Raw genomic sequence first — 25,457 nt, forward strand, 5'->3', positions numbered from 1 at the left:
CATAGACGCTGCCTGTGTTACCTACCTACAGTCATGTCATTTGCTGGAGTACTATTTAGGCTTTATGAAATGAATAACTGACAAACTGGTCATAAATTCCCTTAAGATTAATTCCCCCAACCACACCCCCTTGTCTAAACTAAAAACAAAAAAGCCCAGAAATCAAGTAGCATATTTCAGCAGGATCCCAAAACCTCTTATCACTTTAGAGTTTCCACTTTGTAAGTCCAGATGCATCATCACATCCATTCTGAACTAATTAAGAACTTCCTGCTCATCGCTACTTAACAGAGTGAAGCTTTCCTCTTTGGTGGCGCGTGTTCATACAGATGTTTCAGGGTTTGTTTGTCTTCCCACCATTCATTTTCTTAACTTTATCTCTAATAAGCAACACAGTATCAGTACTGTTTATGTACAACAGTGTTGTTAGAAAAAAGTGAAAAATCATTTAGAAATCAACACATTAAGATTAAATTTATAACCACATAACTCTGGGACACAACTGAAATGGCTAATACAAAAAACATGATTAGAAGTTCTAATCTAGCAAAGATTTTATAAGAAGGAAAATAACTGACATGTAATTTCAAAAGCCTGAATGCATCTAATGTATGAAATCCAGTAAGTTATTTTAAGCATTAGACAATCGAAAAGATGCATAAACAATTCAAACTCAACTCTAACCTCATGCAAAGATGAATGCAACTTATAAACACAGGTGCCATATATTAATTTGCTGACCACCTGACATCAGGGATTTTCTACAACTGCAAGTCTGGGCATGAAGAATTCCATTCCCAAACAATACCACAGGGGTTTACCCATCTCTCTCTCTCTCCCCCTCCTCCCTTTCTCCCCGTCTCAGTTTTCATAATACACTAGCACAACTTCCTTTTCCTTTCCTCAGCCCCCAGCCCCAAGTACAAATGATGGAGGCGGGAGGGATGGATGCTAGCCCAGAGGCACAGGAGTAGCAACCAGAAGCATCTTTCTTCTTCAGAGGGTCAGATGTCTAAGTATTCACACCTGCTTTCATCAAAACGTTCCAAAAATTTTGCAGGAAGAATCACAACCTTGCATTACATGGAGAACCTCACTACCATAAAACGAATAAAGGAAGTGTTCAAGACACAGGCACATACAGCAGGGTAGGGAACAGCTGAGAAGCTATCGCTTTCCACGCTATGAAAACATGACCTTTACAGTTGATTAAATCTTGTTCTGTGGCTTACATAATGAATCATCCTGTTAAAAAAAGCAGAATTGTATTACCTTTGTTTTTTGCTAGTGGAGATGGGGGCTGCTCTGTAAACACATCTGGGGAAGGGGATTCTGGGTGGTCAAAGTCTTTCTCCATAGTTTCTATGAGCCCAGTGAGATCTGAATCCTCCGAGCTGTGCCTTCTGCTGCTGGCACATTCGCCATGAGGCGGGCTGAGAAGCGGTAGCTGTGGCAAAGCACTGTCAGTCTGTTGCTCTTGCTGCTGGGGCCCGGATGCTGGGGGTTGCTGGAGGGGCTGCTCTGCCAAAGCTGGTGCCTGCTGCTGCGTCGGCTGCTGGTTCTGCCTCGTCCCCTTGGCTCTTTTGCTCGCAGCATGAGTCTGAGCTGTGGCACCCGAATCCAAGGTGAAGGGGCCCGCTCTGTTCACCGACTGCACGGAAGCTGCTTGTGCTGAAGTCCTATTAGGTATGCTTGAACTGGTTTTGGATTTGATGTTTTCAACATCAGGTGCATTTCTATTGCTGTGAAGGTGTGCTGTTGCATTGCATTGTTTGTGATTCCCTGCACTGGATCGCGAAGATGAACTGCCTGTTCCATAGATCCCTCTGGATGAACTGTGATTAGAATCTGATCCAAGCACGTTCAAGCTGGAAGAACAAGTGTTTAAATATACTCTACAATGTTTCCATTCTTCCACATGAGAAAAGAATCACTATGTCCAAAAGAATCCTTGAACTACACTGTTCTTGGCATATAACCAACAAAAGTGCCTAAAACTTGTTTGACAAGTCAGTAGCCTTTACCATTTCCTGTTCACTTGCTTGCTGTACATATGAACAAAAACACAGTAAAGTGACAGTCAATATATATGTTGGAGGGAACACTGAAAGGAGAAGAGTTTTTTTAACTGAAGACACCAAAGGTAGGAACTTCTGGCCTGCAATTTTTCTGCAGTCTATACCTTTCATTTTTGAGAACGTTAACAGGAAACTTGACAGGCTTTGGTTTTGGTTGGGTTTTTTTTCTTTCTTTCTTTTTTTCCCAAAAGATGAATATTCCTCACAATCACAAAATCCATCCTTTTATCCAAGCCATCTTTTTATAAGTAACTGGGAGGATCTTTATTCATTAACCTGTTCTAAAGAGCACTATTACTTTCTTACTGGCCTTATAACTAAAGAGGAAAAAAAGGGGAAAACATCCCACAAAAACCCCAAACATATACTTACTTTCCGTCAGATGAAATTCCAACTATTCTCCTGAGATCAAGTGGCCTTCCCATATCAAAGGGAGGGTTTGAGGCCTCAAAGGACAAGCGTCTCCTAAATGGCTCCCAAATTCCTTGAGCTTCTAGATAGGCTGTTCCAATTACCAAGAGAAAGAGCACACTGCAGAGAAGAGAGGCAGTCATCTAAGTATTTCTTAGTTTTGAGCATTTTAAGGTTAATGAATCTAATCACACAAGACAAAAAGTTTGTATCTTCTACTGAAAAGCTGAAAATTGCATCCAAACCACAACTTTGTCTGATAGAAACATAAAATACACAAGTCTAGCATGATATACACATCACTAACACTGAGCATGGAAGCTAGATGCAAGTCTGACACGCAGTTGCCAAGAATATTAACCCAAAAGGAAAAAAAAGGAGATATAATTAAAATATTAAAATGGCATCCAAGTGGTCAGCAGCTCCCTCAGGTCGTTGGTGCAATTCCATTTTAAAAGCAGAGACCCTCTGCAGAGAATTGTACTGCTGCTCAGAGAAGTAAAATCTAAGAGCATTGTTTCAAGTTTTACAACTAACTGCATCTGCTGCAATACCGTGTTTAGGAGTTCTCCACTTACATAACGCACTGCAGTGAACTATATTTTTGAATGAAGCAATAAAACCACTGCAGAGACCTTCATCGCACTGCTATCGATTTCATCTTCTAACAGGTGGGAGTTTCGGGGGGAGGAGACACGATGACTAAAGCTTGCCTTGCCTATTACCCTAGAAAGTTTATGAGAAAAGAACTTTAAATTAGCAACTTCAGTTTCTGTTCTCCCCCCTGTTCCGACTGCCAGTTTTTCTAAGCCGAATGTATGAAAACCAGCATCAATTCACACAAAAGGATGAGATACCTCTTGCTTAATTTTAGCTAAAAGAATCTAGTCTAGTTATCTTTCAACTATCACCAAAAATACAAGCAACTCTGCAGGCCAAGTCAGCTGTTGATAGCTGGTTATCAGTGCTTTTTTCCCTGCCCCAGGGATTAAAAAGGATTCTAGATGCATAACCAGATGGCAGGAAAGATAATTTTCATCCAAGATGTTAACAAGCAACAGAAAAGTTAAAGAAATAGGGAAATTTTTCAGACAAGCTTACACAAACTGTTACGCAAAAGAGTAACACTTGCCTTGGGTGCCATGCCATCAAAAATCGAATTACCTTTGGGATGTAAGGAATAAAGTATAATCTCTTTCACCTGTTAATTGTAATCCATGATGCTATTTGAAAGTTTCACAAGACTGATACCAACAGGAGCATCACATCTCTACCACCATGGTGCTACACAAACTTGGGATGGAGTGCACTGGGTTTTGGTGGGCTGGGTGGCACTCTTCCCCCTCAACCCCACAGCACTCCCCGCACGGTATCAATGCTGGGCTCCGCAGAGGTTGTACAGGGGAGGCTGCAGCAAAAGGTCACCCTGAGGGCTTCTCCTCCTCTGCCACTCTCTGGGTAAGGACTGTGCTCCCTCTACGTAAGCCAACTTTGGTGTTTTCATAAACGAATACCAGCTTTGAAATGAAAAACAGAACAAATCTTGTTTTGTGGTCTTTTTAACTGCACTTTCTGGTTTTGGTGTGGTGGTGGTGGGAGCAGTGGTGGTTTGGGTTTTTCGCTTTTTAAAAAAATTATTATTTAAAAAAAGAGAAAAATATAACTAGCTTAAAGCAGTCATGTCATTTAAATTACAAAACAAGTTAGTGTGAGGAACACCACGCAGTGGGGAGTAACACGGTCTAGACACCCGAGAATGATCTTGGTACATCCCTCTTTCCCCTCACGGTTTTATCCTGGAGCACACATATGCCTAGTTGGTAAGTTCTTCATAAAAAGGCCTGGCTCCTTTGTCACATTGGTACATATCCTGTCAAGTTGGACTTCAAAAAACTTGGAGCCACAAGTATGGGAACAATCCAAACCAACAGTGATTTAGGGAAGGCAACAATAAACACCACCTTATCAAATTAAAAACATGAACTAGACAAACTCCTAGAGTTGTTCATTCCTAGAAATTAAGGATAGCTTTGCAACAATATGGAAGTATTGTTTTAGTGACAACTAGCAAATCCCTACGTGGTGGCATCCTAAAATTCAGAGGCTGTCTGTGCACAGGATCCTTGGAATATTATGAAATGGTTACATTAGGACTCTTCTTAGTTTGCTGCTAAGAAGGGTGTTTTGTACTTGTAGGAAAAAGACATAGTGAGGGAAAGGATTAGTATTCTGTATTCTTTTGTAAAGTCTAATTAACAAATACAGCACATATAGAATTATCCACGCAAACTACACTTATGAGCTGACAAGCATTATTCACTTTGTCAATAAACTAAAGAGAAACTAAGCTTATAAATTTCTAGCAAACATACAGAAGAAAACCACCTAAGTACTTACTCAGCACTTTCCTAAGTAATGCAGTATTTGGAAACAAAATTTCCTGAGTAACAGAAATTCTCCTGTTACTCAGGAAAATGCAGTTTCCTAAGTAACACTGCATTATTTAGGAAAGTGCTGAAGAGTCAAAAAAGAAAATGAAGCAGGCTCTAACTTTATCTTCTCTACTTCTTTTATCAATCCCTAGAAGGAAAGACAGCCTAACCGAATATTTATGCAATATAGTACAGCAAAATGGAAGAGCTAGTATCTTAATATGAAAAAAAAATGCAGGAATATTACATATCTGTGATAATGCTTTGGATTTGCAGCACACAGAAAGACCACTTTTTCATCACAGGCACCTACAGCAGCAATCCATCTCACACTAAGATGTAAGCTTAGCACTAATGAAAAAGGAAAACAGCAGTTGTTGTTACTGATAAGTAACAACCTATACTGATAAGTTTCTGTGCCAGGGTTTTCTCTGGATAAAGGCAGTGGGGGAGTGTCTCACATCCAAGAGATGAGCAGGGATACATTGTCTATAACCTCAGATTTCAAATAAATAAAGATAGGTAGAGGTTAGACTAGGAAAACGCAGTGGAATTTTCAACTCATATTTCAACCAGTCATAGCTAACACACATCTGTTTGCTGAGAAAAAAGCGCATTAATATGCTACTGCGTAACCTCTGAGTGTGCAGCGTTGCAAACAATGCCCTTCAGGTTCTCAGAAATCCCATTATTAGTATCACCAGTTGTCTGTCACATACAAGTGGCAGCAAAGTTAAATTCATCCAAGGCATCTGCTAAGCTCATTACAGTCACTGCCTCATATCTCTCTAAAGCACAATACTCCAGAAGGATGCCTACGGGAATTCAGGTATTAAAGCACTGCTAACCATAATTTGATTCAAGTTAGGCTTAATTATTTATCAAAAAACTACACATTACTAGGGTTAACAGGAGTATGTATCTCACTTAAGGAAATACACCCAAGCAAGAAGTATATTATTTTGTCCCCAGTTTGAGCAGAAAGTCAGTATTCCCCAGTCTTAAACTGTTCACACTCAATCCATAGTAGCATTTATTCATTTTTTCTCCTTTTTCACCGCACCCTATTTTATTTTACACCAATTACAGCATGTACTGAATACATATACACTTCTCTGTAACCTGTATTCAAGCAGTGGTAGTTCGTGCACATATACTGATAAGAACAAACATATACACTCTACCTCATTATTCCTGAGATGATTATGTACAGTGCCAATTCCCAGTTGGGCCTGGGTAGCGCTTCTGCACACGTTGCTAACATGTGATATGGAAGGGATGCATTCAAGATAAATATGAATTCAGAGCCTCCCGCAGTGATGAATTTTAATTCACGTATGACTCTGGAAGCAGTGAAATCAGGTGTAAACCTGAAAACAAAAGTTAAGCACGTTAGAACTTTTCATATGAACAGCACAAAAGTTTGAGATAATTTATATTATTCATAAATTTAAAAAAAAAAAACAAAACCAAAACCTCCACCAATTACTGCCATGACTGGCATCCCAATCAAACATTTATAACAAATAGCCCTAGTAGTACAACTAATAATCATCCATGCAATTAGCCTAAAAATACTCATGAGTATCTTTCAAATATCTCAAGATGTGTTTGACTAAGTTCATAAACACCTATGCTTAATAAATTCGATACTAGATTACCCCTGATACACCATATAAAGATATAATAACTGAAATTAAGTTTTGACCAAATCTGTTAAAAGAAAGCTACGAAGGCAGTAAAAAATTAACAGCAGCTGTAAGTAAGCAATGGAAGCGACCATTACATGAGCTATAAAGTTTTTAAACGCTTCACCTTTAAGTCACAACTGCACGCCTTTTCAAAAACATCACCACTATGTTCCCGTCTCATCACAAACTAAGATTGTTGCAGAAATACTAGTGAAGTTGCACTGCCTGCAATATCTCGTACACCCTCTTACAGAACAGAAACATCTTCTGAACTTTTTAGATACCATATTCTGAATAGTTAACTTTACATCCAAGCCGTGTTAAAAGATGAGGTTTTGGTGCAGAGATATTTTACAATAAAAATTGACAGAATTAAACAATCATTATCATTAAGGCAACAGACAAAATGTTCAAGACTAAAATGCTGTGCATCATGATAATAAACCTTAGTCTAAAGGCTGTTTTCTACATACTGCAATGCACCAAAAACATATGTAAATCTAGATCTCATGTGCATTCACAACCCAAATGAAGGAAGTGTATAAAAAACCATATAGTAACACTATTCCAACTCAGTAAGTTATACTTACTGGATAGTAATAAAAGTAATAATATAGTCAATCATGAAAACTTGAAGTTATTTCAAAATCAAATAGTGTTTGCAAGAAGAGCAAAAAATTTCATGTTTTAAGTTGTATTAAAAAAACCCCAACACACTCAAAGCTTAAGTAAAAAACATCAGAATTTAACCAACAGAGTTTTCCTCCGAAACAGAATTAGGTGTACAGAATTCCTAATGTAAGACTCCTTTTAGATGTAAGAAAAAACCACTTACAATATGACAATGTCTTTAGAGGCATTGGCACTTAGCGCAAACTCATGACAGTTAACTACTTTAAATCCATATCCTTCACACGTGTAGCCACTGATTTCCATAGTTTTCACATTAATCTGCAGCTGCCCTGTATTTTCCACTTTAAATGTTCTTCTCAGTGTGAAATTCGGTTCTTTGTATTTCATCTCTAGAAACAAACAGCAGAAAGCGGTTAGTGTTATGCTAAACAGCTATCCTTTGCTATATTCATATTCTACAGTAGAAGAGAGTTCTGTCAGTATTATAGCAGGAAAGGGGACTAGCGAGGCTCACTGAAATCTTTACGTAACCTGCAGAAACAGATCTCTGAAGCCAGATTCTCATCGCTGTCAAGGTAGGGCACTTGTACAATTCCAGAGCACTCTAACTCATCAGGGAAAAACCACAACCCCCCAAACCTCTGATAGCACTGCTGCCTCACAAAAAATCACCTAAGCTGTAAAGTTCTTTGACATGCTGCTTAGTGTTGTGGTATTCTGTGAAAAGTCCCAGCATGAGGACAATTAAAGATTACTTTTTGTGTCTTAAAAATAAAATCTGTGGCTGAGCTACACATATCTTATTAGCAAAAAAACCCCCTGAACGACAACATGTAAGAGGTAATGACTAAGCTTTACTTGAAGTTTTCTTACTCATCCCTCAAAAAAAGCAGAATAATCTCAGATAATAATTAACATGGCACCTTACAAATACGTCTGGAAATCTGCAAAGGTAACAAAGCAGATTTTAATACCAGATACAACTAAACCTCTTTTACCAGTTCCTTTGGTAATACAGGTACTCTTAGCTCTCCTCTCAGAAGCAAGCCTGGGGCCACAGAGCAGAAAACCTCTGACCCCAGAGCAGAATCTGGCTGGGATTTAATTTTCATCAAGGAACATACCCTACCTTTTTCCCTGTTGTCTATGTGCATACAGATTTTCCCCTCTGAAGGAGGTGAAGAAAAAAAAAAAAACCAAACCAAAAAAACCCAACAGAAAGTTTCATCTGTGATCCAATTTGACTTAAATATAGGAATTAGAGATTATCCTAGTAAATGTACTAGGATCTTCACCTCCTCTATCTTGAATTTTAGTGGATGAAGGGCTTTTGTTTCATCTTTCCTAATTTTCACATTAAAATGAAAAAGGTAAAATATTTCATTCTCTGCCTAAATGAAGAAGCAATTTTAATGCATTTAAAGGAATTAAACTTCTGGAGCACTAGAGTAGGGGAAAAAATATTTCCACACATTTCAAGTTGTACACGAAAAGATGTAATTTCTTTTCTGTTCAGCATAGTAACTCATGAAGTACTCACTTTCTGAACAGTCTTTTAATAATGCCTCTGTGATTTTAAAGCGTAAAGAACTTCCTTGACCAGGAGGTTTGCCTGCAACCTTCAAGTTCTCAGTCGTTCCTTGGCCTTGTACCATTATGGCATCTATTACAGTCAAATTATTTCTGTGTACAAAGAAAAAGGGGAAACATTCATAAAAGGGCTATGCAGTCTGTTGTTCCTGAAAGCTTCTCTAGAGACTATGAAGTTATATCCCAAATCTGGAGGACAGAAATATAAGCAGTTCCACAGATAACTCCCCACAATATGGAAGTAAATAGTGGGAGTCTCAAACATAGTGTTTGCAAGACAAAAACCTAAGAAATCACAACGTAGCGTACAAATAAAAACCCCAATGAGGTACTAGTTCAAGTTTATATTTTTTCATCATCATATTAATGTATCACACCTGATACAAAAGTGAAATAGTTATTCAAACAGAGCTCTTTACTAGAAAGATCGAATTTACATTGCAGCTTGATCTTGCAAATGGCATCTATAACTAGAGTCCCTACTTTCAAGATAGCGTAGTATGTATTTAAGAATTCAAGTCTCCACGTATAACAGTGGATTATGTATTTATATTAGAAGTATGTACTGAATACAGTTTAACTACTGTAAAACATACCACAACTACATTAAATTAAATCTTTCTCCAGAGACATACGATTCTACAATTATTCTTGTAAAAGCAATAGTTTCTTATTGGCAGCTGATCACAAGTATGGTATTATATATAAATAAAAAACGTCAGAAAAAACTCACACTCGTTTTGGAAATACATATCATACCTGATAACAATTAATGATGAGACAGTTTTATTAAGAACTGGAGTGAACTTTACTTTGACAGACTTTCTCTCACCAGGTTTTAATATTAGGCTTAAAACTGAATGACGAGCCAGGCCCTTTGTAAGTCCTACAGTGCTCTGTAGTGGCTGGACCTTAAGAGAGTGGGAAAACCAAAGTAACACTTTTAAAAATTGGAAATTTTTACATATTTGATAGAAATGATATTATTTTAGCTAGAAAATTGGTCTTGTCGTAAAGAAGTGTACTACCCAATGATATATACTGGTTTTTTAACCAGAAAGTCTGAAAGCACAAGAATTTCCCTACTTATTAGTAAACCATCTGTGTTTATTAAGAAGCAGAAAAACACAGCAAGACAGAACTAAGCTAAACTATACACATGTGGATTCATAAAGCTCTAGTAGAAGAAAGAGTTCAGAAGTTTTTTAAATGTATATTTTAAACACTAAATTAGCATTAAGCCATTATGTAACATTTTCTACCCTCAAAATGTTCCATTGTTAAAACATTTTTAGAATATCGTTTTTCCTAAGTAAAGGAAAAAAGGGGAAAAAGCAAACTTAAAATAGAAGAACTACTGAAAAAAGTGTATTTTGCTAAGTTTGCCTTTAGATACTGTGCAAGGATCAAATTGCTAATCTAAAACTAACTGCAAATGGAGAGGAAAAGGCATATATATTGGATGAGAAAAGGAAGTGTTCAGGATGTGGCATGCTCTATATGAAAAAGCACACACTTAAAGATGTCCACAAAACTCAAATCATTTAAAATAAAGAACAAAGCAATGGAAAACTCAATATTTTGCTAATTTTAGAACTACCAACCACTATACCGAAGGAAATAATCCTGTATCAGTAACAGAATGAATAAATGCAGTTTTCCTGTAACTTCCACAATCCTATTATATCATAAGCATACAGAAAAAGTGACATTTTAACTGTTACATTTGAAGAAATACTACTTTTCCCAATTCCCTGAAAATATCCAATAGAAGCATCGCATTTTTCACACATACTAATACCTAAACTTGAAGACATGTACAACTAAACTCCTAATAAAACATTAAAATATCTAAATTTAAAAATCTAAAGAACGTATTGAAATACTTACGCAATTTCTGAAGACCTGGAACTCGAGGGTCCTCAGATTGAAATTAGGTGGCTTACTCAAATTAAACCTGAAACAGACATGCAATTTTTTTTCCCCAGATCAGGGAAGACAATGACATACGGGCACTTAAGGATTTTAGCACAAATCAAGAACTCATGGTAGAACTCAAACAATATGCAGCTGAAAGGATCATTCGATTTTTCTTATTGCTCCCCCTTACACTTCAAGTTAAGGAAGAAATGTAAACATCATTTTAGCTTAGCAAAAAATACAGATGTGCGTTCAACGGCAATCAGCCTAGATTCAGTTCTCAACTGGCCTAATGATTCAAATTCTAGAAGTGGCCAAAACTGTAACTACCAACACAGCTGCCAAATACTGCATACATTTTTTGTAAAATGCATTTTGCTGTAGAGTGAGAATGGTATAACTACTCAAAAAAAATACTTACTGTTCTAACATTTTATCAACGAAGGTGGATGGGTTAGAATACAGAGCTACAGGAAGGAACTGAACATACACAGGAACGTCAGCTGGATTTTCTAGAAAAATTTCTTCTTCCTATTCAGAAACACAATTTTTGTAAAGTTTACATTGGGTTTAATGTAATTGGAAATAGTTATTAAAAATGCAGTCCCTACAAAATGATACTATCAACAAAATAACTTACTGATGAACTGTTTGTGTTGGTAAGAGGGAAGCTTAGATGGCGTGGTGAACTAAGTATGGAAGGCCAGGCCATTTCTGCTGTAATTTTCAACTGGACATCCTTCTGAAGATCTGTGTCTACTTCAAATACAGCATTCAGTCTGGAGAAATAGTTATAAAACTTACTTTACAGGAGTAAAATAGGAAAAGCCTGAAAAAAGCAGAGTGCTTAAAAGCTCCCTGAAAACAACATTAGTTTGAGAAATAGAACAGTACATTACATTTACATGCAATTAAAAAACCCCATTGAGGTCTGCCCATATGTACTGCTATTAAAAAGTGCAACAGAAACCACGAAAACATGCTATATGAGACCAACCCAAAGATTCTAAAGATGTTCTCTATTTAAGTATTGTTGCCAACATCCATCCATTCCAAGTTGTGTTATGGCCTATTTACGGATAAAGGTGAGCAGAAAATGTGGTAGGACTTATGCAATGCATCACAAATCTTTTAATACTTGCATTTCTCTTAAATCACTGCTCTCTGGACAGACACACACAAATTTTACCCTTCATTAGGAAGTGCCTAGCCCTTACTTTGCAGAAACAAATTTTGAGAGTATAACTGAGATCCAGATCAGTAAGAAAAATAACCCAAAATATATTTGATGATTTGCAAAGGTATAAACAGTAGAAAGGAAAAACAAGAGAGTCCTGCTACAGTCTGTTTCCAATACAACATTCAGACATCCACTATCCAGAAAACGTATTGTGCCTGCACATGTGTAATGTACAGTAAATCTGTATGTGTACTCGAGCTGCAATGGATACACAGAGTATGTGCCTATACTCGTGTCTAACAAATCTAAAGCAAATCTGAACTAGTCACACTTGAGGCCAGCTACTGTTGCCATCAGTGAATGAAGTTCTTCGCTATTAACCAACCTCTGCAACAGACTTGATTCCTGTTCTCCTACAAGCTCACCACCTGACCTAAGCTGAAACAAGACTAACAGTATTGAGTTCTCCAGTCAGCAAAACAGATGAAACGCTAGACTTCAAACCTAGAGAAGTATTTTGGAGAGACTCCAAATGCTCAAGTCAGAACCCCTCTGTACTCAGAAGGAGCAGTCTCTCCTTTGCTGAATGCTACCTTGGATAACTGGTTAATTTTAACTCTCTTTAAAAGCATTACATATTCTAGATTATATATTATATTAAATAATATTAAAGCATTGTATATTCTAGCTAGAACTGCTACTTATTCAGAAGTAGTTTTTAACAGAACTTTCCTTTGCTGTCCTCTTACTGTAGGTGATAGAACATTCTTGAAAGTTACCAGTGTGGCTAAATAGAGGATTCTGTTCAGATCAAATTTGTTCAAGAGTTATTAATCTATCAGCATTATAACAAAAAAGTGATAAAGGAGGTATGCTTTTGTTACTCTATTTAGCTACATACAGTCATTTTGTTTCTCCACAAATATGCATACCTTGTTTGAAATGGTAGTCTGGATGCTATCATCACACAAGACATATGCACTTGCTGTTAATGCTAACTTATGTCTCTTGGAGATTAAATCACTTTATGTATGAGAAGGCAGATGTTTAAAAGGTATATAGCAGCCTACAGAGTTCGACTTTTTCTAAAGATTAAATAGCAATCATTAATCACCTTCTATTTAGCAAATCTCAAGGAAAAATACCAGACAACTTGATATTTCAGTGAAATGCAATAATCTCAGAACAGTAGCACTATAAAACCTTATGAAATCTTAGAGGAATACTTGAGGTTACTACTTTAAAACAGATTAAGCAGGGAAACTGCACAAACAGTATAATCTATTTTCGGAAATTTCTGCAGAGTAGAGACTGCCTTGCTGTTGCCATCTTTTCAAGAACTGCAGCATACTCCAGTGAATACTAACTTTGAGTATTGTGTTTGACTTGGGGAAATTATTACTGGTTTTTAACTTTCAAAATGTTCTCTTTTAAGGTTTTGCAGAGAAGGCCAAGTAACTCCTCCCTGGCCCCCTCTCAAAGAGCACTGCAATATTAAGAAACCTTGTATTTTATAAGAGCACACATAACACAGAATTATCTAGTGATTTAAGGCCTGAGAAAGTAACAAGGATAAAATACTTACCTATGGCTTGAGTTCTCTTTTATTTCTGTCCATTCTTTGAATAAGTTCTCATGCAAATCCCAGTCAGAATCCCATGCATCTTCTTGCATTGCTATGCTGTGCTGAACTTTAGATTCCGCTTTAAGAAATAATGTGGTTTTTAAACTCTCCATGTAAAATCATTGCTTAAGGAGAAAATTTTTTTCTTTTAAAAAAGATTTTCATTATAAAGTTGAACGTTACTTACATTTAGATAGAAAAGGCAATCCTACATAACAATGATCTCCACATTGTAAACCAGGATCAAAATAAATATTTGCAATCTGCAAAACAGATAAGAGCAGATCAATTAAGAAACAATGTTGTAAATGTAATGACCAAAGAAAAAAAGAAATATTTCTGATGACCACAGAAACTTAACATATGCTATATATAAGAGAGAACTTGTAAACATGTAGAAATAAGGCATAAGCAAACCTTTGATTTTTTTCCTGGCTCTAAATCTTCTTTATTACTTCTTAGCCTCTTATAGTAAAACCTTACATCTTCCGACAGAGAGCGTATGTGTTGTATTTTCACTTTCTGAGAAAAGGAGTTCATAATGTTCAGGCTCTGGTGAACTACTTTCCCCTAAAGAAAAGAGAGGATGAAAAAAGTCTGCAGGATATGCATCTTCCCTAGCATATGTATTTATTTATGCAGGTTGACAAAGACCACAGCAGCGCTGAAATGTTAAATTGAGATTTTTAACTATGCTATCTTAAAAAATTGCCACTTGTAACACTTCAAGGTAAGTTTCTGTGAAGTTGTATTCCTTCCTCCATCTGCTTCCACAGTTCATCCCTCTTTCAAAATTAAGTACACCTTAAGTGTCTTGAAGAGCTAGGACAACAGTTCTGCTTAATCAAATCATGTTAAAAAAGTACTAGAGGTGGAAAGGCAAGAGAAAACTTCAGCTTTCTGAGCTTCCTATTACAAAAGGGAAACAAGCTTCTTGTAAGAGATCTAGTACATAGTTGCTAGTAATTAGAAATAACCTGAAAGGAACAGTAGAGTGAAGCTGCAGATTACAAACACTACAGGTGACAGAGGGCATTTAAAAACATAGGTATAACCCTCCTTCCCGCTCCCAATGAAATTAAGACACCAGGCACTAAAATTTCAACATTTATAAAGAAAACAGTGCAAGTTCTTTCCCCACACCTTTACACCCTGCCTCCTCTTCTGAGCCAAACATTATTTTACCTTTTAAGTATAGAACATGTAGTTTGTTTGTCACAATCGGAATCATTACAATGCTCAAGCTCTCCCCCTGCTCTCACTTGTAAATCAATGACTCCGTGGCCATGTTTTTCACCTTATCTCAAAACCCAACCCTGACAAGTATAGAGTAAATGATAAACAAACCCCAAAACAAACAAACAAAACCGCACAACTCGCGACCGGTGACAAGATTTCAGATTTATATTAAAAAAAAAAAAAAAAATACAAGCAAATTTAAATACCCAAGACTATCTTCTAATGAAGATGACTAGGATTTTTCATGTTCCCCTTAAATCAATACTTTCAGCTTTTTAAAAATTTCTGTAAGGTAAGGACCAAAGTGGAGAGATGGGAGAGATGCACTTTTGTAGGCTCAAAATTTGACTGTGGCCTCAAGGAAATTGTCACATACTATAACAGTCTCAATAGTAGCACCTGCAGAGGGAAAGAAACTACAAGAATAAATCTCTAAACAGTATAGTCCTGTTAAACTGCACAGGAGGTATGTCTGAGCTTCATCTACGGAACCCTATGAGTAACAAACTGTCATCAATTGGGCAAGATAAAGGTTTGTTAAACTCTGTAGAACAAATGAACAGTATTTTACTAAGACCCTTACATAGCATTTAGACATGAAACAGATAAGGGAAGAAGACTTTGCCTATCAGCAATAAGAAAAACAGAACAATGCTATTTAGCATACAGGTCCTCAAAGATGAGCTTTGATCAGGGAAGAGTTGAGAGGTGGCACTGTGAGCTAAAAATGCCATTATGAAGCAGAAGTCAACACAGCTGAGATCTGTTTATATCAAGACACTGATCTTTACAAGGCCTGTATACACTGTGAGTGTATTGCTGACAAACTTGGACAGAATACCAGAAATCAGACTTAGGTGGAAATACACTAAAACTATAAACAGAGACAGACAGCACTGGGAACCGGGCAGCTGCAGGAGAATTAGATCCTAGGTATGAACTGAAAAGCAAGTGTTACTAAAATTGTAGTGCCTAGTTATTCCTGGATGTTATAGCTGTCAAATTTCTCTACCAGACACTGAACCAAGAAGAACTGATGTTATTTTAGGCTTATTTTCATAAGTAATGGAGGCATTACAGAACAACTAGATGCAAGAGTATCATGAATTCAGTGATCACAAGTTTAGTTTGAAATGAATCCAAGAAAAAGGAAAAGTAAGTCTGCTGTCAATGTTCTCAAATATCAAGAGAGCTAAGTGATCGACTAACAGTAGTAGTAAGTGAAGCTGACTGCTCTGAAAAGCTTCAGGCTTGAACACAGAAAACAGTCTAGAATCTTGTCAAAGGTGATAATTCTATCTGAATCTATACTCTCAAACAAAATGCAGGAGTCCAAAGGTCCCTGAATGAATAATTATGTGAAAACATTACTAGAAAAGAGCATGAAGTCAATAAAAATCACAGCAGTCTGGGGATGAGAAAGAATGATGACAGCAAAGAAGTCAGCCTTAGAGGCTGAGAAACACAGGTGCTACAAGAAGTAGTACCTGCCAAAACAAAACAAAAGCAAACAAGGAAAAAAAAAGAAAAAAAAATATCAAGCTGACCAAGACCTTGGGCGAATACTAAGATACATCGAGAAGCTCTTTAGCCATTCCAGTTAGAAAAAAATAAAGGGAGATTAAAAAAATTTACTTCTTTATGGCCCAAAACGGAACAAAATATTTTAATGTGGCATTCAAGAGGGACAATGATCTTGCCAGGAATTAGGATATATAAATTAGGATACAGAATATAGAAATTGCTTTATCTTTGGTGAAAGAAAGGGAAACGGACCTTTAAGTTATTTCAGTTTATCAAAGGCTTATGGAGCAGTTCATAGATGAAGTTACAGATACAGTAGTCAGTGTAATAAATACCCATATAATGGTGAGGCCATATAGTCAAATAGGAAATATAGATCCTAAAGATAAAAAATAACAAGTGATCTTTGCAACTGTAGGCATGACCGTTTGACCTCAAGAGTAGCAAAAGACTTCAGAACACTTTGTGAAGTAGGAGATCAGAAGGGAGACAATGGGGCAAATGTAGCAATGACTTACTGAAGTCCTGCTGACTTCCTATCTTCCTCCAATGAGACTTATTGCATTACTTTTTCAGAAAAATTATCATTTATCTACTAGACATGAGGTAAAACATTTGATAAAGTGCCAGTGAAAAATTACTACTTAAGAGCACACAAATTGTAAGATAAGCAGGAGATACTAAGTAGCTATTGGAAGAGGAGGTGAGAACAGGCAGTGCTTTATGACAGATTGAGACTATGCAGGACAGACAAGGAAATAAAAACCATTTCCACCAACATGCATGGAGTTAGTTTTATCATTTCAGAAAACTGCCATCTCTATCTTGTTTTGCTACTTTTTTCCCCCAGTTTTCAATCTCTCTCCCTGTGATTTTCCATCATATTACATTCCTCGCTCATCAGAAAGTCACATTAAGTTCAGACTTCAGTGAAATACCAATATGCATTGACTGCCCATGCTTCTATGGTTATGCTGAATGCCCATTGAGAAGAAAGTATTATCTGGTTAATAGCTTGCTGCTTGAGTCTGTAGCCCTGAGCAAAGAAGCTGCTTTCAGCACTCACTGCATAAACACTACTGCAGGAGCAAGGATGAAAACAGCCATTACATACTTTTGTAGAGAGTTGTAGACCCACACAGCTTTCTTGCTTTTTACGCACTCCACCACGTACCCTCAAGAAGATCTACTTTCAGTATGGAAACAGTACAATAATGCTTCTACAGAGATCAAGACGTTCTTATACTAAAACGTCAGTGTATTAGCTGACTTTGTTGTTTTTCATATTACACTTCAGGAATTTGAAAAATGCATTTGTGTAATTTCGTGTCTCTCACTCTTGGTGCTAACACATGAATTGGTAGTAACCAAGTGACCACAGCTACGTTAGAATGAAGCTGCAAAGAATCATGTTTGGGATCATATCAGTATTCCAAGATCCCATTCAAGCGGGCAGTAGGGGAGATGTAGGGATAACTCATGCTTGGGACATGTCAGGGAAAAAAAAACCCAAAACAGCGACAAAGCGAATCATAACAGTTCAGTAGCACAATCTCTCCAGGGATTTGACATGCCACAATTCAAGACAGTGGTTTCTCTTGAAAAGGACAGATAAATAAAAAACACAGCAAGAAAACATTTAATGCTATGACTCAACTCTCTTACCGGAAAAGAAGGCGGAAGGAAAACATGTTTTGGGGAGCAGGTCAGCGAGCCTACAGCAATCACTGCCTTCACTGGTACCGTTAAAATCTGGAAAAAAAGGACAAGAAAAGTTTAGGAAAAAATACTTAAATTTCAGCCTTTAAATATCTCTTCCACTTTTAAATTGCATAGAACAACACCACCCTGAAATTCTACAATTAATGTAGTCTAGGTTTATATACACATTTAAGACATGGAGACATGAATTAAGATTTCAACACCATCATATTCAGAACAGTCACTCCATATTGTCAGGAAGCACACCTTTGCTCAGTCATACTTAGCACCATTCTACATGGAACACAAAAGCACAGTTAAAATACAAGCTCTCCAATGGGGCATTATATAGGTCTCACTTGAATGGGGCTTACTTTGTTGGAAAACAGGAGGATAACATCTTTAAAGTAAATGAGTATGAGGGAAGAGGATATACTGAACTTCTCAAAAAACATTACAAGTCATGGTAAGACCTCGAGATAGACATAGACTTAGAAAAAGGAGTGTGGAAGGGATGGCAATGAGGTCCTTTCTGTGTATTATTAAGGCTACCAATACAAGTAGAGTAACTTGTAAGAACAAGCAAGAAAATAAAACGCTTCAGAGTCTATAACTGAAGGGTCATGTACATGTACGGATGTATTAAAAAAAGCTTAAAATCTCAGATAACTAGCAGAAATTAGGAATTTCCCATTTTCTGTAGCTTCATCAGAGCCACCCAATAAGCGATATAATTTCCCGACTTCATATGCACAGTATGTCACATTGATTTTTTTTTCCCCTACATATATCACCCAAAGATATTAAATACAGATTCCATTATGTATTAGAATCTCTTCTGCAAAATAATTTATTAACAGGACAGGCATATGAAGTTGAGAATTAACTGCTTGTTCTTCTCTCCCTTACTAATCTTACTGTAAGAACTCTGTTTCTTCAACTGTCAACAAACTGCAATTTCTCCAAAACAACTTTCACACTGGGTTTTGACAAAAAACCCTCTGAAATTATAGCTCAATTTCAGTAACTGATAATGTATCAAAAAGCACATTGTCAGCGTGCGTTATGCCAAAAGATCCATGCATTGATGCTTTGAGGATATGTCAAGTCATTGAAGAACCCATACCTCAAAGCATTAGGTCAGATTTAAATGGATATTTCTGAAAGCCAGACGAAAATCATAATGAAAGTCATTCTTCATTCCTTCAGAGAAGACACAGCGTAAGTAGCATTACTGTTGTTTGATGCAGGGTTAACTTGCAGAGACAACTTGACCTCCAGAGGTCCCTTCCAACCTCAACTTCTCCCTGATCTTGCAATCTGTCCACTAATACAACTCTTAAAACTTCACGCTTAAAAATTTAACGTATTGTTTGGGCAACACCCATGAATATAGAATAAATATACCTCATAATCTGTCGTGATTTGTACAGCTCCATCATGAATTCCTTCAAGTTCTTTCGCTATTAGTTTTACTCTAAACACAGCATAATAACCTGATGCTAGTATCACCTGTAAATGGTTGAAAAAGAGTCATCCATTGTATTCCATTAAATGGAAAGAAATTTCACTAAAAACATACCCAACATCCTCTTATTTCTTTAAACTGAATCAAAATCCATTTGAAACAACTGTCAGTGGTAAAAAGAAAATTTCAAATGCAGAAGTTACTAACACAAGAATTATCTATTCCTTGAGGTGATAAATTCCACTTTTCCCAGATAAATGATGAGCATCATCTGAGGGCATGGAAGTTACTGTTTCTGAAGTTTCCCCTTTCAAAATCTAACCAATCTGAACATAATACTGCTTCTTAAAATAAATTTTAAAAATTCTACATGCTTTATCATATTCAAATTCAGACAAAAATTAAGAATTCTTATCTTCCCTCCCCCCTGCTAAAATGAAACTGCAAGAAGTTGCACAGATTTGTCTCTTTTTCCCCTCCTAAATCTAGCTTTAAGAATGGATTCAAAGGATTACTTACTGAAGACTGATCGGATGCACTAGCATTTTGTAGTTCGTGGTGGTTTGCAATTATCGTTGTTCTGTTTCCCTTTTCAGTCGTTAGAAGTTCTATGGCCAAACCATCCCCTATAATATGCCAACTTTTTATAGCCAGCTTAAAAAGAACAAAAGGTACTGTTTTCAGTAACAACACTGACGTAAATTTTTTAAAAGGCAAACTAAAAATAAATCCATCCTTACCTCTATCGGATTGCTGTTGATGACTGCAAATAAAATGCTGGTAGCTTCTGTTGCACTCAATATGCCAAAATCTATAAATCGTTCCTCAGTTTTTGGAGGCAGTACAAAGTACTAGAAAGAATGATAAAGGTATTTTAGCATAAGTTAAATATAAAACATGCTCAAACTCTAAGCTCATTAACAAATGCATTAATAAGTCTAATACAGCAGTACCGTGACAATCTCAAAATTCTATGCATTTTCTATGTAAAACTAAAGGGAACAAAAATTTTGCACAGTAACCAAAGCTGTTTAAGGAAAGAACTGGTAAAATAATTTTGAAATTAAAAAAGCCATCCTCCCATAGAAGTAGAATAAAGAATTAAAAACAGTCCTATGAAGTCTGCCTCTAATTAGACTGAAGTAGCTAAAAAAAAGGAAAATACTTACATCTAAAAATCCTGTGTATGCTCGGACAGGTAGGTGAAATTTAGAAGCATTGGTGATAAGTAAAATATTATTATCTATATGAACAGATGACGTGGAAGGAATAAAATGAAGTGTAAAAATATATCTGGATTCATTAGGCGGAATTAAGACTGGTTTACTGAAGTTCTGGACCTAGATCAGTGAACAATGAAGATCAATGTTACAATTTAACGAAGTGCAGCACATTTAAACATTTACTATTAGGTAAAAACGTTCACTGAAATGGTGCTTACTTTAAACATTGGTTTTGCTTCTTCTGGTAACACAACATCATGTATAAGGACTGCAAAACTGAATGTGTTTGTTAGATAGATCAGTCTTTCCACAGAATCAGCAGCACTGTCACGGATGTGAAACAGTGTGGCAGCATGATCAAATCCTAAATATCTATTAGAAGAAAAAAGTATGAGAAAAATAAAGACTTTCCTCAAACATAAAGTGTTTTTCTTATACAAAAGACTAGAATTCATTCAATCCAACAGCAAAAAAATGTACATATCCCGTTGTATGCTGAAACTATATTATTAGCACCACAGGGACACTGATAATTAAGTAATTCAAACGAGATAAGAAAATATGTGAATCAGCATATCAGGAGGACTAAAAGGAAGTGTTCAAGTATTAAGATAGTTTGCAAATCATGCATATTCCTTCTTAACCAAATCAGGCATCTGCAGCACAAAAGTTCTGACAGGTAAGGTATAGTTTGTTTGCCTTTAAAATACTCTGTCAGTTCTGTTGATAAAGTAGCATCTCATTTCAACAATAATTTTAAAGTCAACTTAGCCATACTTTGTAAATAAATAACAACAAATAAGGAAGCACTGACAGTTCTTCCAAAATTTTGCTTAAAACCAAAAATATTTTCTCTACCCTTACTTCATGTAGTGATAGAACAGCAAACGCAAAACCGGAAAAATTTCCAGTACTGCCTTTTTTAAAATGTCTCACCTGCAGCCTTCAACTGCTCTGAAAAACAACTCACTAAGGTCACTTTGAATCCAAGCCTTGAAACCAGCTTATGCATTACTAAGACTACCTCATCTACTAGTGTAAAAACAGAAAAATTCACACGGTATCACCTCTTTATATCCCCTCTCCCCCTAAAAAGGCTAAATTCCCTGCTACATCAGCTAATTTACAGAATTTAGTTTTTGAACTATGTTCAATTACTGTAAGCTTACCCATCCAACACTTCCGCTTGATAAGGTATTTCAAGTTTGGAGTAGCTCTTCTCTTTCGCTTTAACAGTTATTTTCCCAGAAGATTGTGACGCTTTTTTTGCTTTTGATGCTGGACACACAAGAATATAAGAAGTTTGTTAAAGCGGACAAAAAAAATGGTCCATTAGGTTAGACTAGCATGAGTGGAAGAATAAAAGCATAGAGCTAGCCCAGAAATGAAGTATCACAGAAGAGAAAAATGGATCTTAAGGAAATTTCAATAAGCAACTGACATGGACAAGTCTAGGAAGTAAGAGATCTGAGTTCTGAATTCCTCCTCCTTAACACCAGTTAGTTGACCTGCCTGAGTTAGTAAGCTTATCTACGATAGGGAAGCCTGGTTGTTCTTGTCAAATAAGTAACTTGGACATGTCCAGAGGATAATTCAAATCCCAGGTGAGCTGAATTCCCCACTTAAGAGTACGGAATACACCTGTCGCTCCACTAACAGTACAGAAACTTGAGACGGCTGGGCTCCTCACTTAGAACTACCGGTCAAGCAGGACTTTGGGCCAGGAATGCAGCAACATTTTAATAATGAAGAAATCAAAGACATGCTAAACTTCACAGAAATAGAGTCAGAATCCATGTAAGAACCCAAACTACACAAGCACCAAGAATGATGCTCACAGTCTGCTCCAAGATGACAGAACAAGCAATGTTAGCCTGGTAGCAATATCGCCAGAAAAGTCAAGGGATTCAAATACTAGTTAGGAGAAACCACCAGCTGCTAAAGCCCCTACATGTATTAGGACAGCTGAAATAGCAAATACTTAGGGCTGGCTGCTTCACTGAAAAGAATTCACCAAGTCAATCCCTTAAACACATTAAGCAGTTTGAGCGGCTGTTTTTCCCCAACTACTATTCCTTCCAAGATCTACCGCATGTTAGTCACTAGGTCCTCATATAACAATTCCCTCCAGCTTCAAAATCTGAACATATTACCACCTCAGGTCGACAGAGTTCAGCTATTTCAGAATTTATTCATAGGCTAAAAACATACTTCGCTCATCCTACAAACCGTAAGCTATTAAATATCTAAAGTGCTAATCAATAAATAACAATAATAAAAATCAATCCTCTCCTCTCTATCCATGCAACTTCTAAAATTACATCTACCCGAAATAAAAAACATTGCATCTATAAACTTCTATTTTTAAGCAATCCAGGCAGAAAGACTTACAGCACCAACTAGTATCTTAAAGCAGTAACATCTGAGTAGGTCAACAGCATTCTGACAGTTGATTAAAATCTCAGTAAAAATGGAGGTGCCTTTCTACAAAATGTCAGCATAGTATTTACAGTCACACTATGTAGGAGGAAAATGACCCAACACTCCTTTCATAAAGATATAAATGAAAGTCAGTATCAGCATACGTAACATATCTTTGTAGGAAAGGTACCAGTAAAAGGTGTTTCCACCTTCACCTCCCTTTTCCTTTAATATGAATTCAAGATAGCAAAATAAAATAAGCCAACTTTCATAGTAAGGTTCTCAAGAGCATGACAGAGCCCTATTTCCATGGGCATTCGAACAAAAAAAAAAAAAGTAACTTTTTTAGAAAAAGATTTTGGATTCTTTTTTAAACTTTGGAAGGATCAAAGGGCAATCCAAGGGATGTACTCTCCTCTGATATACATTACTGTGAGGAACACGTCCTGGTTTGTTAGGATTTCTCAAAAACAAACACCTACTTAGACTTACATTTTAAATAATCAGTGTCTTAACATAAGAATAATGCTTATGTTTAATAGAAGAATTAAGAATTCCTTCTCTTCTCACCAGTATTTACCAGTCTAAGTTACTTGCTGATTATCATCAGAGACAATCCGTTCAGAAACAATCCCTTCAGAAATAACTGAAGTTAGAAGAACTGTAAGCCTTTTCCAGTTAGGAAATTTCCATTTCCTTCTCAAAATTACAAATACCATTTTGTTAAGAGAGTGAAAATAATTCATGAAGTTTCAGAAAAGTTTTAAGAAGCACTTGACAAGTTCTAAGAAGAGAGGAGCAGTACTTACCATCAAAGCTAATACTTGCAACTTTGGTATATTTACTTTCAGAGGCTTTTAACGTAACTGGCTTGAAATGTACTGTTATAGCTTCATTCTGTGGTGTAGGTCTAACACTCTGCAAACAATCAAAATATGAAGCACCTGTAAATTTATCTTTGTTAACACACTGTGCAGCCTTCACGTATCCTTCAAAGTGATACAACTGCAACTAGTTTTGGCTGAGTTCTTACAGGTCTGTCTTTCCTATAACAAAGCAGCATTATAAGAGGCTTTAGAATTTTTTTCAGGTCCTGCAAATTACTCAGTCAGTATATGCAGGAAAGTGGGCAACAGACAGTTCTCCTTGGGAATGTTGGATAAAGTCACAGTATGGCCAGAAACATGTTAATAAAATAGAAAACAAGCTTTATTTAAATTAAGATTTATTTTTTATTCTTAATGCTGCAGGGTTACAATAGCTAGACTATTTGTTTCTGGTGCACTCATTAACAAAGCTGTTAACTGACTTGTGTAATTACTGGTGATGATACAGTCATCTACCTTGTCTCTGACCCCATGCTAAGTCTGCAGAGCTACCACAGGAAAAAAAAAATTAACTGTATAGAGAACGGTTTTGTAAATCTGAGATGACACTCATTCTATACCAACATTTTACAAGATCACCTTTTGTATCTGAGGATTACTGTTCTAAACTAAATGGAAAAGGTAAATTGGGCATTACTGGAATAGCAATTGTGTCAGTTATTAGCCAGAGCTGATTTGTAGAGATACTCATTGCTATGCAGCAGGATTATGGATTCCATGTCATCATCTGAAGACTCTATAAAGATTGCTAGCAAACCCTTTATCTAGATTCCATGGAGAGAAACCGGGCGTGGAGCATTTAAATGCTCTTATTCTTGTTTTGCTTAAAATTAGGATGGCTGCCATGATTCCTCCTCCCCAGCTGTCTTCTCCTGCTGTAAGAACGGCTCAGCTGCTCATGTAGCAGCTGTTAAGCTACTGCAAATTACAGGACACTGTATTAAGGAAACTGAAATGAGTGCTGGTTTACCTTATGCTGGGCTGCAGAGGTTTAGCACCTGCTTCATAAGCAGCTGAGCCTTTCTTGGTCATAGAGGAGCAAGGCAGACAGCTAATGGTACAAACCAATTACAGTTCTTCCAAGCTAAGCTGTCCTTGATTGTAAATTAAAGCCATAAAATCGCGTATGCATAACTAAGTTCTGCAGACCACGTGAACCTTAGAGGAAACAAGCAGCACTGCTCCTGCAGCTAATGAATAATCTCTGTTAACTCAACTAGAAGTTTTGTATTTTGGATTTATAGTACTGACCTTTGTCAACTATCTGAATACATGTGCTGCAGATATTTGCTATTTCTCTTCAGGAGTCAATTCATAATGATCACAATTTTCTTCTAATGAAATCCATATTACAAAACTGAGATCCTGAGGTGTCTTTAAAAAAGAACCTCTTAAAGCAGACAAAACCAAAGCTGTAATCAAGTTCACAACTTTT

General features: G+C 36.6%; 1 protein-coding gene across 1 annotated transcript in view; it reads right to left on the reverse strand.

Annotated features, from left to right (window-relative positions):
• Positions 1–25,457, reverse strand: part of TMEM131 (transmembrane protein 131) — a 102,001-nt gene that overhangs the window by 15,039 nt on the left and 61,505 nt on the right. Inside the window, 20 exon segments of the mRNA XM_050893147.1 lie at positions 1,273–1,868; positions 2,451–2,609; positions 6,106–6,291; positions 7,448–7,634; positions 8,786–8,928; positions 9,595–9,746; positions 10,726–10,792; positions 11,177–11,286; positions 11,396–11,534; positions 13,521–13,638; positions 13,747–13,822; positions 13,977–14,129; positions 17,988–18,074; positions 19,431–19,535; positions 20,011–20,145; positions 20,232–20,342; positions 20,661–20,831; positions 20,933–21,086; positions 21,884–21,992; positions 23,945–24,053. Coding sequence (XP_050749104.1) covers positions 1,273–1,868; positions 2,451–2,609; positions 6,106–6,291; positions 7,448–7,634; positions 8,786–8,928; positions 9,595–9,746; positions 10,726–10,792; positions 11,177–11,286; positions 11,396–11,534; positions 13,521–13,638; positions 13,747–13,822; positions 13,977–14,129; positions 17,988–18,074; positions 19,431–19,535; positions 20,011–20,145; positions 20,232–20,342; positions 20,661–20,831; positions 20,933–21,086; positions 21,884–21,992; positions 23,945–24,053 — 3,067 coding nt within the window.

This window comes from Gymnogyps californianus, chromosome 1, assembly GCF_018139145.2.
Source record: "Gymnogyps californianus isolate 813 chromosome 1, ASM1813914v2, whole genome shotgun sequence".
NCBI lineage: Eukaryota > Metazoa > Chordata > Aves > Accipitriformes > Cathartidae > Gymnogyps > Gymnogyps californianus.